The following is a 16581-nucleotide window of genomic DNA, read 5'->3' on the forward strand; positions in this document are numbered from 1 at the left end:
CTGCCTTGGTGTCTGCTCCTGCGAGGACCTGAACGGACACAGCTTTTCTCACAGGTGGCATTATTTGTCACTTCACACAATCCCCCCTTACCTTCCCAGATCCCCACCTGGAAATAGTCCCCACATCTTTTTTTTTTAAGATTTTTATTGGGGAATTGGGGGGAGGGGAACAGCACTGGGGAATTGGGGGAAGGGGAACAGAAAAGTTGCTGTCCTTTTGTTCCTCAGTCTAGTTGTGGAGGACGACATGTCACCGGCCCAAGTTGGCACCATCATTGCGCTCTTCCCGGGCGAGGCAGATCAGTCACTGGCTTCTGGACGGCTGCTCATGGCGGCCGCTGGCCACTCACGTTGGCTGCTGGCTACACACGGTAGCCCATGGCAACCCACTGCCACAGGGACTGCAGCCTACGCCGTCGCCAGCAACCCACAGCAGCCCAGTTCCAGGTTGAGCTGTTGCTCAGCATCTTAGCTGTGGAGGGCAGTGTCACTGGCCCTCATATGTGGGATCCGAACCAGGGTCCTCTGGTGTCCCAAGCCAGCTCTTAACCATTGCGCCACTCGGCCGGCCCAGTCCCCACATCTTGCTAACTCATTTTGTCATAGCGTTAGCAGTTTGCTGAGTGTTGGGTTCCATTCTTTTGACTATGCAAATTAATAGGGTTCATAGTACTACCCCATTCAGCCTCCTGTAGGGTGCTGAGGTTCCCTGGTGATGAGACAGAGGTGTTAGATCATCAAACACACACTTTATTTCTGTATGGAAATTCTTTCCAAGATCCCAGGCTGGAAAACAAACGTCAGGGATGACCTGGCTCCACTTACAGGATTCTTCCTGAGAGCCAGGTCGATGATGTCAGATCCCCTTTTCCCAGGAGCCTCCTCAGTCTTTCCAAGGGAAAGGACATCCCAGCACGTCTTAGCATCCCGGTGTGGATGGGGAGGAGGGCTAGGACTCCTGCCCTTTAGTTCCTCCCATAAAGGCCCCCCTCCCCACCCCTCGATTACTGTAGTCCCACTGTGAGTTCACAATATACATCAGCTCCTCTCTGTGAAAGAATGAGGAGGAGGAGGAGAGATTGGCACAATGCAGAAAACACACTGACAGCAACTGGATCCCCTATTTTGGAAGTAACATGACAAAGATTGGCCCCATGGTGTCTTATATCCTGTTACGACTGAACAGGACACCATAGAAAACCACTTAGGAGATAAACACAAGGTAACACGTTTCTGTAGGAATGAGACCCATGCACAGTGCAAATCATGGTGTTTCTTACACATGGGAGCTGATGACATTTTTATAAGTTACATGGGTGTTGGGGAGTGGGTCAGAGGAAGGCTTGCTGGGCTTGCTCAGAGGGGATGTTCTACTGTATTTGAAACTGCCCAGTACCATCCCACACTCCCTGTAATTATCCGCAGTGACAATGCTGTCCAGTCACATCCCACTAGGTCCCCTGGACTGACTGGTGGCTCCCTTTGGAATTGTCTCAGAGAACGCTCACTGGAAAAGGCTCTCTGAAGGTCTTAGTTCTTGGGTCGATTACCCGTGTTGAATGTGGGTCTTTAGACTCCTGGGGAAAATGTGCTTCTCTACTACCCCCATGCCTGCTGCCCGGCCTGGACCCACTGGGACCGGTGAGTTACCAAGGGCCAGTCCAGTAGGCTCCTTAGGAGCAGAAGGAGCTGTGTGTCCCCAGCTCAGGGATAAGTCCAGAGCAGGTAGTCAGTGATCCTTGTTGAATTCAACTCTAATCTCTTCCATAGAGAGGTTGTCTCCAAGTTCTTGACAGTTTCTTCTTAGGTCCTTGTCATAATCATGCTAGTTCTTTATATCCCACTGAAGTGAATCATCCACACATGGCATGATTCCTCATTGGAAGCATGACTGTTGCTCTCGCCACTGACTTTTGTTGTCCCTAAATTATGTCTTCCATGCATGTATCTGCATTGAGCTGGCTTTACTAAATTTATTTAATCTTTCCCATGAGGCTTTGCAGAGTATGGTTCTTGGGTCTTTCTGGCTTATACTGTTGCTATACAACTCCCTTAGGCCTGCCCATGCTTTCATAGGGTTAGAGCCAGCTGGGCTGGGAAAAGCTGTCAACCCTGTGGGAAGCATCGCTCTCCATCCACACGTGGATACAGCGCAAGTGCAGCCATTTTTCAAACCACGAGGGTGGCCATCATTCATGTTACACGAGGCTTCTGCTTTCAGCCACATCTGGATGAAGCACAGATCTGGGAGACAAAAAGGAACTGCATGCTCACCTGCTGGAATCCCCAAAGCGGTACTGGGACATGAAGCATTAAGTTCATGGTTCTCAGTAGATGGACTGTTCTGTAGGGTTGGTGTGTTGTCCCACCTCTTACAGACAGGCCAGCAAAGCCATGGGGGTGGGGGGTGGACAGGAAGGGGAGATGCAGAGAGGCTGAAGGGAAGGTGTAAGGTAGGCTCTTCCCAGAGGTGCTGCTGCAGTGTGCAACCCCTTTGCTCATTGGGCATTTGAACATATGCCTGGTGTTAGAGCAACGCTACGACTCTGGGTCAGTGCCCCTGTCCTAAGATACCCAAAAGGCCAAAGCAGAGGCCTACAAGTTTGTTTACCTGATGGCATCTCCAGCTGCAGGCTTGGCCTGCTAAAGCCTGATGGAGAGATGCGGCTTTGACAGCAAGTCTTCAGCTCTGTCAAAGGCCAAAACCTTCCAGGAGAAAAAAAGTACTCACATTTTAGGATAAATCAGAGAATGTCTGCTATGGGTATTGACACATAGCAGTTACTACTTCCCCAGGACCTGGGTATCAAGTCACTAGACTCTCTGTTCCTACTCTTTCTGATATCACCATATTTTGGTGAAACAAAGAGAAAACTCATACAATCATTGAACCATTGAATGTCAAAATTTGAAGGGACACTTAGATGATCCAGTTCAGCCCCATAGTTTTACAAATAAGGAAAAAGAGGCTCAGACAGATTAAGTATGGTACAGCTCTCCTGCCTCTTGGTCCATGACAGACATTAGCTGGTATCAGTGGACATATTCTGCCTGCATCAGTTGCTCAGGATAGTCACTGGGGATGTGACACAGATGAATCTGCAACTCTCAATTTTGTGATGTTTAAATGCCCTAAAATATAGAGATGTCAAAAAGGGGCAGACTTTTTCTTCCTTTCATGGGTGCTTGGAAGACGGGGTTAAATCTTTCATTCAGATTTTGTGTTGGTTCCTTCTTTTGTTCACCCTATCAAGAGAAGGTGCCAACTAGCTAAAGGAGCGGGATCTGTGCATGACTGAGGATGACTTTATTGAAGTAAGACAGAGGCTGGATTTGTTGTTGTATTACAGGATTCTTCCTGAAATGAGTGCTCACATGCAACTAAAATTCATTGTAGAATCATGGCATGGATTGAGGAGAAAATTGTGTCCAACTTTCCCATTTTACAGGCTCAGAGAAGTTTGATGATTTGCCTTGGGCCACATAGCATGGGGGTGGCAGAAACATGGAAGAATCTAGGTGTTTTTTTTTTACTCTGGGATGGAATGTGTTTCCTAAACCATTCTGACCCTTTTCATAAGCTGCAATGTTAGGGTGTTTCTGATGGTTTCTGGGTCAAGGAATGCATGAAAGGAAGCAAGACAAAAACGATGGTGGCTGCCCCTGCTGAAGGCCCTGGGGTCTAGGAGAGCATGTTAGAGTAGAAGCTGAAGCTCTCTGTCATGGTCTTGGAGTTGCTGCGAGAGGAGCCGTTGGAGGTCAGGTCCAGGGAAGAGGGTGTAGCCTTGGGGCCATCCTCCAGCTCCTCCTCGTGGTTCCCCACCACTGTGGAGACAGTGGTCTCCAGGCGGCTGACTTTATACACGCTACCCTGGGTCTGGAGGTAGCGGGTGGATTTCATTTCGAGCCCCTCGTAGTCACCGGCACTGATAAAAGGGCAGCATCGGAAGGCATGCTTGAAGCCCACCCGGAACCTGGAGAGAGAGCAGATGGAGAGGTGACCCAGTGGGACAGCCTGCTTTCAGAGTGTGTACCCACCATTGCATTAGCTATGGACATACCCAAGTGTGACTCTAGTGTTATTATATTTTAAATTAATTGAGAAATGGAGACACTAAGGCCAAAAAGATTGAAAGGTCAGATATTAAGGTCAAACCCAGGATTAGAACCTAGGTTCAGGTGAAACATGTCTTTACTGAGGGCAGCCACTGAACTATGCTGCTTCCACTGGTACAGGGTCAGCCGGCTGTGGGTCAGCTCAATATCAACCAAAACATCACCAAGGGTTTACTATGTGCACGATACTGTGCTAGTCACTGGGTGGTAAAAACATATGACAAGAGTCAGTCCTCTTCTTCAAGTAGCTCACTGCGTGAAGGATGACTTTCTGCCAATCATGTTCCTTCAGTATGTCTCTCTCTCGATCTGACTCTCTCACACTGACTCTGTCTCTCTCCATGCACAGCCCCCTGTGCCCTGGATCTATAGGGCAGGGTGAACGAATTCACAGGCTGCAAACCAGACCCAGCTAGTGGACCTGCTTTATATACATCAATCACAGAGATATTTTTATCTGCACCCCACTCCCACTGACTTAGTTGACAGTGTTTAAAAGTCAGAAGATATCACACAAAAATGTGGATTTCTGGTTCCTCTTGGGAAAGAAAAAAATACGTGTACTCTGGGCTTATATTCCTGCATGGTGATAATCAGCAGGGGTTGAGTCATGTGATTGATAGTTTGCTGCAGTCCTCACCACTCCCTGTTGTCTCACAGCCAGCTTTGCTCATTTAGGTTGGCTGCTTGGTGACTATACAGACAGATGATCTTGGGGCCCCTGAAGAGAGTATGAGGGATGGGGTCCTCACCTGTCATTGAGGCAGCAGTAGATGATAGGGTTATACATGGTAGAACTCATGGCCAGCCACATGACGGCCAGGTAGACCTGCTGAATAAACTTCTTCACATAGAGATCTGGTTTGATGTAGGGCAGGATGAAGAAGATGTGGAAGGGCAGCCAGCAGATGGCAAAAGTGCACACCACGACGATCATCATCTTGACCACCTGGCAAGAGGTTGTGACAGGTGAGATCACCACCGTGTCCTTTTTCTCATGGCTACTTTCTCTCATCTCCTGTCCCCTCACTGCATCAGTGCACTAAGGGGTGGGAAGTATTTATAATAACACCTTTTGAGGAGGAAGAAGGACCTTTTATACGTGGTACTGAATGACTTGAGTTTTGTGGGTGGTTCTCAGAGTGTGGCCCCAGGAACAGCATCATCATTCTCACTTGGGACCTTGTCAGAAATGCAAATTCTTGGACCCCTCCCCGACTTACTGAATCAGAAACTTTGAGGGTGGGACCCAGAATACTGTGTTTGACAAGCTCTTCCAATGATTTTGATGCACACTCTTGTTTGAGAACCACCATGTTATATCATCTTTCTGGACAATGACTGGAGAAGCCCTGGGAGACCAGATTAATGAGACAAGGGGAACGGGTGTTTAGGAGGGAAAGACCCAGGAAGGAGGGAAACACCAGATAGGGAGAGGCCTTGAGCTAGGGCAGACTCCCTGCTTGGTCTCAGCAGGACGGAAGGAGAAGGGGCAGGATTTGGCCAGCTGCAACAAGGGAGCATCAGATGTTTAAAGGGGATTTACAAGGTTTTATGAACACTGGGTGATGTAGCCCCTTCCCTCATATCCCCAATACATCAGTGAAGAACGACCTCGTGTCTACACAATGAAATACGATGCAAAGAGTTATCAAAAGGAAAAAGAAAAGAATGAGAAAGCTATTTATGTATTAATTTTTGAAGGTCTTGCAGATATTTTTAAGTGAAAAAAGTAAAAGCCAGAAAGTATGTACTTACTATTTGTGTAAAAAAGAACAAAAAGCTAATTTATGTTTATTCGTCTTACAAATGAATTACAATATTTGGAAGGGTTAATAACAGTGGTTACCATAGTAAATGTGCACATGCATTTGGGAGCTGGGTAGATGGAGGACCTAAAAGGAGGAAGCCTTTTCTTAGTAAGACTCTTAATATATTTTTCTTAACTTTTCATTTTGAAATAATTGAAAACTCCCAGGAAGTTGCAAAAATAGTACAGAGAGTTTGCAGTTTCCTCCAGTGATGTCATCTTACGTAACTATATCACATGATCAAAACCAGGACCCGGCATTAATGCAGTGCTAGGAACTGAACTACAGGCTCTATTTTGATTTTGCCAGTTTTTACACATGCTCAGTTTTGGGGGGTATAGTTCTGTGAAATTTTATTGCATGCATAGATGAGTGAAAACACTACCACAATCAGGATACAGAGCTGCTCCATCACCACAAAGAAACACATGCTGTCCCTTTCTAGGCAGACCTTCCCTCCACCCCTGCAAAAAATCATATAGTGGTGATCTGTCCTCCACCACTATAATGTTGTTCCTTCCTTTTCATATTTTTTGATGTTTGAACCAAGTGAATATATTATTTTTGCCAAACTTTAAATAAATAATAAAAAGAGGACTGAATAACACTTCAGTGCTTTCGTAGTTAAGTGTGTGTGTGTGTGTGTGTGTGTGTGTGTGTGTGCGCGCGCGCGCGTGTGTGCGTGTGTGTGTGTGTGTGTGTGTGTGTTTTAATGCCTTGACAGGTTGCAATTACTCTTAAGGTGAGACCAAGATGGCTCATGCCTGTACAGGCAGGCCTAGGTTAGAAATCCATTGAAGAAAGAGCCCCTCCCCTCCCCTCCTGTTCCCTCTGCTGTCCCCAGACATGTTTTGTGCCCACTGCCTTTGAGTCTCCTGAGGTTCTGGGGCCCATATGCTTGCCAGCCTTTAACCTGTGCTGGGGGCGGGGTGGTGGTGGTGTGTAGGTGTTACCTGTCTTTTGCTCACCTTGCGCTTGGCAGAGACCTGCTCATGGTAACGATCAGAGGAGTCCCCAGGTATCTCGCTGGCCCACAGTGTGATTCCTACTACGGTGTATGCATAGCCAATCACCAGCAGGGGGAGGAAGTAGATCAGCACCGGCAAGGTCATGTGGTACCTGCAACAAGGTGGATGGGAGGGGTCAGTCTAAGAAATAACAGGGTGGTCATGCCTTGACAGCTGCCTTTCTCAGCATTTGCTATGAATAACCTTGGATGATATGGCACATCCCAAAGAGGCTAGCCAGGGAGTATATTAATTGATGAACTAGAGAAGCAAATCTCTTCAATTTATATTTTTCTTGTGGACTTTTTCCATAATGGAGGTTTCTGTACGGATTGAAAAGAGAAGAATAAACATTGGTGAGAGGGAGCTGAATCCATTGTATACCTATAGCAATTTTATTTGATGTTAAGTTCAATATTGCTGACACTTTCCAAAAAAAAAAAAGAAAAGAAAAGCAATCAGGCTTCACTAATAGAAGTGTAGTCTCTAGAATGAAGGAGGTGATTGTACCACTCAGTTCATACCTTTTGGATTCCACTTAGGCTCAGTTTTGGTGCAGGGATGTAGACCAACTACTACATTCAGATGAGAACTGCCACAATGGTTGATGAGCCCTAACCCATTCTATATGATAAATGAATTCACAGATACAAGAATAATTACCTTGGAGGAGAGAGATAAGACTCAGCCTAGTCTACCATCAGTAGGAGAAAGCTATTGAAAGTGTAAGCTATTTCTAAGTCTGATTCTTAAAAATACACCTCCAGATGGAATCTGTCTGGGTCTCTGAGTCACCACTTAGAGTACAGATACCAACTGACTTGAGTTTGACTGGGACATGAGCAAGAAATAGCCCTTTGCAGTGTTAAATCACTGAGATTTTAGAGGTTTGCTACAAGAGCATCACTTATCCTATTCTGTTTAAGGCAAGGCCCTTTCAGCGTAGGACATTCAAAAAGTTTTGAATTTTGAGAAAGAATAATTTTCTCTGGGGTTCCTTGGCATGTCTGGCTAGTTATAGCCCTTTCCCCTGATGTGAATTTAATGGAGAGGTTCAGCAGTTTCAATAGTAATAATAACAGTAATAAGAACAGCTAATACTTTGGGGAGTTTACTCTAGGTCACTGTGCTAATAATAGTGTCAATGAAAGTATTCGTAGCAGAAGTGGGAGTTAGAGCTCACTGAGTGACCAGCAAAACCCCAAGCACTTCACTAGCATTATCTTATTTAGTCCTGCTGTTATAAACAAATGATTGGGCAGGTACTATCATGATCCCATTTTGTAGAGGAGGAAACTGAAGTTTAGAATTTAATTAACTTGCCTAAGTTTGCAGCTGGTAAAAAGAGGGGCTGGGAGTAGAACACAGACCCCAACCAGCTTCTTGTCACTGGAGGAACGTCACCCAATGATGTGTTCTTCCCTTCTGTTTATGCTTACTCCTCACAGAGACTTTTTCCCAATAAGGAAAACCCACTTATTCAGTCAACTTCTCCTTTATCGATGCTCTGTTTGTTCTCAACCACTTCTTTGCAAAGCCTCACAATTTAATATTCAAAGCCTCCTCTGAATATTTAAATTTGCAACTTGAAGACACTTCAAGAGTGTTTAAGTAAGGAACCACAGATTCAGCAAAGCAGGGAGCTGAACGCATCCATTCTGTGCAGACAGGCTGCTCCAGCCTCACCAGGCTTTCAAGGTTCCCCTGGATTGTCACCTCCTCCGGGAGCCTCTGGGTTATCTGGGCACCATGGCAGTCACTGCACACGGTGTTTTTAACCTGATCTCAGCCCCCTTCCTGATTTCTGTAGATACCATTTGCAATCAAAGCAGTAGTTATGGGGGCAGGGAGACCCTGAGAACCTCCAGGCTGTATCTACTTCTCCTACCTGTAAGAACAGCCTTACCTTATGCAGACTGATATTTGTTTGGCAATAAAACATATTAGCTGAGCTTAGCAGGGCCACTACCTCAGAGCACTCAGCACCCATGTTGGAGTCAGGGATGTGGTGGAAGGATACTATAGGCAAGCCACCTCTGCTCCTTCCCCTGAACCAGTGTCTTGAACTTGACACAGCTTTAGAATCACCTAGTGAGCTTGTACAAACACAAGGGGCTGGACCATACCCAGAGTTTCTGACTTAGCAGGTCTAGGGTGGGGCCTGAGAATCTGCATTTATAACAAGTTCCCAGATGATGCCCTTGTTGCTGGTCCAGGTTCAGACTTTGAGAAACACTGTCCTACTGAGACCCAGCATCACATGAGACTCACTGGGGGAACTTTAAAAATATCCAGTGCCCAGAGATACTCATTTAATTGGCTTGAGTGTGGAAGGAGGAAACCATATTTTAGAAAATTCCCCAAGTGATGGGGAAGGGAATTGGGGGGTTGATGAAAAAGGGGAAGGGATTAAGAAGTGCAAATTGGTAGTTACAAAATAGTCATGGGGTGTAAAGTACAGCATAGGGAATATAGTCGATAATATGGTAATCACTATGTATAGTTCCAGGTGGGTACTAGAGTAGTCAGAGGGATCACTTCTTAAATTATACAAATGTCTAACCACTATGCTGTCCACCTGAAATTAATATAAAATAATATTGAAAGTCAACTGTAGTTAAAAATTTTAAAAAGGAGGGAAAAGGTGAAGGGGAATAAGAGGTCCAAATTTCCAGGTAGAAAACAAATATGTCCTGGGGATGTAATGTACAGCATGGGGAATATAGTTAATTATATTGTATGGTATGGTGTCAGATGTTGCTGGGCTTACCATAGTGATCAGTTCTTTAGGTATATAAATGTTGAAAAACTATGGTGTACACCTGGAACTAATATAATGTTGTACGTTAGCTACATTTTAATAAAGATCTTTAAAAAAGAGAAAATTCCCCAAGTTATTCTGGTATACAGCTAGCATTGCGAACTGCTGTTTCAGATCCAAGGCCTGAAGTCTAAAGCCTGTTGGGACCCCACTGTTTGAGATTTTATTACTTCACTAACATGGGTATTACCCTTGTTTTCTAGTTTCTGTGTCTGATGCTTGAACAACTCCCCAGACTAGCTATTTCCTACAGACAACTCCTGCTAGTGTGTCTTTCATACTCAAACTAACTAATCCAACGCCCATGGCAGCACTATTCACAATAGGCAAAAGGTGGAAACAACCTAGATGTCCCTCACTAGATGAATGGATAAACCAAATGTGGTCTATACATACAGTGGAATATTATTCAGCCTTCAAAAGAATGAAGTTCTGTTACCTACTACAAGATGAATGAACCTTTGCTAACATTACGCCAAGTGAATAAGTCAAACACAAAAGGACAAATATTGTATGATTCCACTTACATGAGGTACCTAGAATAGGCAAATTCACAGAGACAGAATGTAGATTAGAGGTCACCAGGTACTGGAGGAAGGTGGTGGGAGTTAATAGGCACAGAATCTGGGCTGATGAAAAAGTTCTGGAAATGGATAGTGGTGATGGTTGCACAATATTGTGAAGGTAAAATGGTAAACTTTATAATAGTATGTATATTTATCACAATAAAAGAATTTAATAAAAGATAACATTTTTAGTTGCTTTGGGTCTCCCAATTTGCAGTCTTCTGTTCCTTCTAGGCACTCCTCGGACAACCTCCACCTCCAAAATAATAAAACAAACAAATAAGCAAACAAACAGCCTCACAGATTTGATCCTTGGACAGGATAAAAAACTAAGGACATCCTCCTAAATCTTGCTCAGATAAACCCCTTTTACAAAGAAATTTCAAACACGCTATCCAAACAACGTCCAAATTGTTCCAAATAATTGTAGGTCAAATGAGTGAAAGTCCATCGTTAAAAAATTTGAAAATGAATACATTTCTTCCACCCTGACACTCCTTGGGAGAAATTTTACCATATTCTTGTAGTTAATTGGAAGTAACTCTGTTCTTTTATTTTGTGCCAAAATCATTATTTTAGAGAGCTGGTCAATGAACCTAGTGTACTCTTATTTTGTGCAGCTCCATGCTTTTTTTGGCTTTCAAATCTGATATTCTCTAGGTTCCTGCCAGGCAGGATTTTATCCATTCTCAGAATTAATATCTGCCTTGGGAGAAGAGACCAGGAGTCAGGAGCATGCCAGAAGTGAGCAAGAGAAAGCATCTGGGGTGACTGCAAGGGAGGGCGACAGAAAGGACCACTTGGTTCCCACTTGATGAGACATGCACTGACTTTGATCATTAAATCCTGCCAATGGACTTATCAGTACTTTCAGAAGGAAGGTGCGTGAAAGAGCTTTATCTTTGTTCCCTCCATTTCACTCCTCTAAGCAGTGAAAGGGGCTTGACACATTTTACAGGATAAACTTGCTGAATACAGACAGTGTAGCCCCAAATCCTGCCGATTCCCCATCCTTAACGCCTTAATACCATAATGCTCACTAATCCAGGTTCACTTAGGGTTCACTAGCAGGAGTCAACTCATTGTCCAAACATCAACAGTTCCAGTTTCTAAAATAATCCTCAGCATTTGAAGTGAAGATAGGTAGGTTTAGTAAATAGTACTTAGGGGGTCTTCTAATAAACTTCACAGAGGCTCTAGTGCTGTGGGGTGGGGGGAAAAGGAGGTCAGGAGGGCGGGGCTCTGGGGTCTCCACCTTTACTCTATGCGATAGCTCTGCTTTGCTGGGTTTATATGTTGACTTTCTGTGGATGATTTTGTTTGGTGATAGTGGTGGAAGATTTCAGCTGTTATAGAGAGGCTGAAGAGCATTGATGTAATCCCAGTCCCCATTCAGTGCATAAGCTGTCTCGGCAATACCCATGCCTCATCATCGTCCATCTTTTTCTTGAATATCCCCTGTGACATGCTGCCAACTAGCAATAAAACCAGCTCCATTAGGGACACCTTGCAGTTTGTTAGAGATGCAGACGCTCAGGCCCCGCCCTGATGGATCAAATCCATGTTAGATTGTGCATGCTAACAACCTGGTGATTCATGTGCAAGTTCAAGTGCGAAGCATACAGCTCTCAATTTTGACTGCACCTTGAGATCACCTAGGGAGCATTGGAAAGTTCCAATGCATGGATCCCACCATAGAGCTCCTGAATCAAAATTGATCTGCAGCACAGCCTGGGCATCAGAGTTTTAGAAGCTCCCCAGGTGATTCTCCTGTGCAGCTGGGACTGAGAGCCATTGTCATCGAGTCTCCCACTGGCAGCTGCAACGGACACACTTCCTCCTTAAACTGAGTGAAAACCTGTGGCTCTGTAGCTTTTCACTATTTAATTCTACGTCACTAGCAACAAGCTGATTCTGCCTCCTGGGATGGTCCTGGGAGCGCCTTCCCCACAGCCCACTTTGCAGCTCAGACTTCTCGGGCCATCCCTCATTTGACATGCGCAGAGCAGCCTCAGCCTCTTACCTTCCTCCAGCAATCCTCAGGCTGTCTCTTCTTAGACCACTGTACTGACTTTTTACTTCCTGCAGAAAATTGTCTTTTTCGCAGGTACATGTGGTTTCTTTGTAATAAAGGAAAGCAAAACCCATATATTTCTTGGTTTACATTTATTTCCAGACATTAGAACCAAGTTTCAAAGCCCTGGCAGTCTTCCTGGAGGCAGGTGAAAACTGAGACCTACTGATTAATAAATTCAGCAAGTGTTTATTCAGTCCCTGTTATATACCTGGCCCTGTGCTTGGAGCTGGGGAGTCCTAGCCTGTGGTCTCTTTCCAGGAGCTCTGTCTGTTGGAGATAGACAGAGAAGTGCCACAGTGTGTCATGGGATGTGATTGACAGTGGTGTGGAGACATTGAGGAGGTGTGTCAGGGGCCTTTATAAATATATATAAAGTATAAAAAATATATAGAAAATTTTAAATTACCTTGAATACAATAGGTGTTTTGTTCCTAAGTGCATGGAGAGTAATGGGAATGCAGAGGGAGAGTGTCAGCCCACCATATCAGGGAGGCTTCCTGGAGGAGGTGCTGCTTGGCTAGGCTCTGCTACACAAGCAGGAGGTTGGTGATCCTGGCAGGGAAAACAGCAAGTACAATGGCACTGAAGGAGGATCTTGGCTTGCTGAGGGTGCCGTGATATGATCTGGACTGAATGGAACATGGCTGTTCGAGGAAGTAGCAGGAGACTTGGCCAGAAAGGTGGACAGAAGCCAGTCCATGAAGGGCATTTCATGACAGGCTGGAGAGTTTGTAATTTTTTCTGAAGTTGATGGAAAACTGTGACATGGTTTTAAACAGGGGAGTGACCTGTTCAGATGCTCTGGCCATGGTGGGGCATGGATGGAGGCAGGCAAGGCTAGAGGCAGCCAGCCTTTAGGATGCTGTGCAGGGATCCAGGCAGGTAGTGACAATGACCTGAGCTGGGGCCCGAGGCAGAATGGATGGGCAGGGAGGAGAGTAAGGCCTCCAGGGGTGCTGGGCTGGGAGGAAGAGCTGGTGGGCTTGGCAGCTGCTGGGATAATGTACCTGGATTTCTGGCTTGTGGGAATCGGGGAGAGTAAAGCTAACTGTTGCTGGTATGGGGACCCGAGAAGGGGAGCAGGCTTGTTGGGAGAAGTTGCTAAGTTGACTTTTGGACATGCTGACCTTGGAAGCAGGCAGCTGATGTCTGGATCTGGCTGGAGCTGGGACAAAAGGCCTGGATCGGAGATTAGATTTAGAGCCTTTAAGTGTCCCCAAACCACGAGAAGGCAAGGGGATGCAGGGTGGTCCTGAGAGAGGAAGGTGAGGGCTCACGGGGGAGGCCCACATCCAGGCCAAGCCCAGAGCAGGGAGTGGGGGGGAGAGGGGGTGGGAAGAAGGCGGGCCATGGGTGGGGGCAGGAGGAAGGCAGGCTCTAAGGCTGTGGACTCTGACTGAGGGGAGGGAAGATGAGGATCGCAACTTGCAGATTCGGCTTTAGTGGGTAGTCAAAGGCTAAAAAAGCAGGTGGGCTGATGGCTAGGGAGTGAGGAAGTGGAGGCTATGGATGTAAACTCCATTCTTAAAATGCTGGGCTATGAAAGGGGGAGGGGAGGGTAGTAGCCAAAGGAAGATATCTATGTTTGAAGGGTATCTATCTTTGTTTGAAAAGATAGGGAGTAATGAAGCCCCCTGAATTCTCTCCTGCCTTTCATCCAGTCTACTCTGGGTTACAGTGACGTGAGTACATGTCCTTCTTTTTCTTTAGAGAAGGGCCAGGATCACACCTCTGTCAATTGCACCCAGCCATAAACTCTGGGCAGAAATGCCCCTGAGTTGGCCTCTCTCAGGGTGGGTGACTGACCAATCGAGGCAAATGCTCAAGTGCATCCATTTAATTCATGGAAAAACTGGGTTCGCCAAGTCCCCAGTCCCACATGGTACTGTCTCCTGGCAGTCGTCACAGCTCCCTCAGGTAAACAAGACAGGAAATAAAGCACATCCTTCCTGCAGTCACTTTCCAAACCCCACGAGTCAGGATTTTGTTGTGTCTTCCTCCAGGGTCCTTTTTATATTTTATCTGCTTGGTTGGATGATATCCTTCTTGGAGGCAGAGCCCAGTGGTGCTCTTTAATCCCCTTCATGGAACTGGCACCAAGGAAACACTTCATAGAAAGTTATCGTCTCAGGTTTGAAGAACATTAGAATTCTTGCCTGGTCCATCCCCTACCCAGCAAGAAGCCCTCCTGACAGCCTTCCCCACAGGAGTGTGCAGCATCTGCATGAACGTAGGTCTGCATGGGCAGAGCGCCTGGAGGCCTGAGTATTTCTTACCTCTTCATTTTTTAATCAGTAGTTTCTCAATACAAGTACTGTCTCTTCATTGTGGATTTGAAAATACAGACAGGCATTAAAAGAAAACCTTCAAAATTTCCTATAACCACATTACTTAGAAATATTAATAAATTCTAATAAAATCGATTAATATCTTCCCATATCTTTATGCACACACACTCATATTTGTACATACATAAGCATATTTTAGATTACTTTAAAAATTTAACACTGCCTGGCAACATCTTTTTATGTCAATAAATGTATTTCTATAACAAAATTTTGAAGGACTGTAATAATATTCAATTTTATGGAGGTACGTGGTTATTTAGCCAGTCTTTCAGTGTGGACTTTTGAGTTATTTACAATGTTTTGGTATTTAATGGTTATAACTATAATATGCAAATATATGTCTCTCATTCTTATTTGCTAAGGATTAATTAGACAGAATTAAGTTACAGTGTTTTTAAGGGTTGATATATATTGTGACTTTTCAGAAAACATGCCCATTTATATCACCAGATGCACTTGGTGACATTTCCCTTTCCCCAGCATGGCTGCCTGGGCATTAGGATGTCTTTTAGTCTTTTAGTTTTTGATAACATCATAGTTTATACATGGTTCCCTACTTTACATTTAATATTCTCGATTCACTGTAAATTGAAATTTTATAATTATACCATTTAGTCATTGTCTTTTCTTCTTTTATAAATTGCCTGCTTGTATAATTTACATTGGGTGCATTCATATTGTCCTTAGTAATTTGTAAGAACTCTTCATGGCTTCGATCATATTATACTTAGAATGACCTCTTCCACATCAACGTCATGAAAACATTTGCCTAGACTTCCTCCTGGTTTATTTATTTGATCATTTGCACTTAACTATTCAGTCTACTGGGGATATATTTAAGTCGTTCTTATGAGAAAAGGCTCTGCAGTTTTTGCTCCGATAATTGTTCACAATTTTCTCAGCACCACTGTTGGATACGCCATGCTTTCCTTGCTGTTTTGAAGTTTCACTTGTGCCTTATACACTCACACATATACTTGGCTCTGTTTCTGGGCTTTTGTTCTGTTTCCTTGATCTATCTCTCCTTTCTAGTGCCAGCTCTGCCCTTCTCAGTTTTTGTGGCTTTGTAGTATATCTTTTTATCATGGCAGTACAAATCTCTTATTATTTTACTCAGTTCCAAAAAAAATGCAATATCTCCAGAGCTGTACATTTCTTAAGAACAGGGTCAGGGGATGGTTTCTGTTATTTTCAGCCAGGCTTACAGCATCCAAGAAGATATTAATCAGATGGTAAATTCACTGGCCCATTCCAGCATCGACTCTCAAGCTAAAGTTTAGTAGTGGGTGCTATTGATCTACCCAGCGCCTTATGTCCTTGTTTCAGATTCTTTCTTAATCAGCTTTCTCAGGCAAAGAAAAAGGTCCTGAAGAAGACGTATTGCCAGGAATGGCCCCAGAGTTTGGAAATTCTCTAACAAGAGGCATTTAAACACTGGACTCCAGCAGAAAGACACTTAGATCCCTCACCTATACCTCTCCTCCCTTTAGTCCGCTCAGGGGTGGGGAGGGGTGGGAGTAGGGGCAGGTGGCTAATACGCCTGCCTGAAATTTTTATTTGGTGGATATGTTAAAAAGAAAACAAACTCTGAATTACAAAGCCTTCTATAGGCTTTGTATTGTTGAGAGAGGAGAGCAAATTAGATGGGGGTTGTTGTAGCTGAGGACCATTTTGTGTTTTGGGATGAGAGAAGATAGGCCAGAAGCTTAATTTGGGGTCGGGTGAAAAAATGTTAGGTTGGTCTCTGTGAGGGGAAAAAATATTAAGAATACAGGTAACAAGAAAGAGAGAGAAAGATGAGAGAGGAAGCATGAGAAAGAGAAAGAGAGAAAGCA

At 44.6% G+C, this 16581-nt stretch overlaps 1 protein-coding gene across 1 annotated transcript in view; it reads right to left on the reverse strand.

Moving 5' to 3' along the window:
* Positions 1-514: 514 nt before the first annotated feature.
* TACR1 (tachykinin receptor 1) overlaps positions 515-16581 on the reverse strand; it is a 157488-nt gene continuing 141421 nt past the window's right edge. Inside the window, exons 3-5 of the mRNA XM_019623526.1 lie at positions 6896-7046; positions 4869-5065; positions 515-3974 (exon numbers count right to left, since the gene is read on the reverse strand). Coding sequence (XP_019479071.1) covers positions 3683-3974; positions 4869-5065; positions 6896-7046 — 640 coding nt within the window. The 3' untranslated portion in view covers positions 515-3682. The remainder of the gene's footprint in view (positions 3975-4868; positions 5066-6895; positions 7047-16581) is intronic.

Source organism: Hipposideros armiger, unplaced genomic scaffold, assembly GCF_001890085.2.
Source record: "Hipposideros armiger isolate ML-2016 unplaced genomic scaffold, ASM189008v1 scaffold_553, whole genome shotgun sequence".
NCBI lineage: Eukaryota > Metazoa > Chordata > Mammalia > Chiroptera > Hipposideridae > Hipposideros > Hipposideros armiger.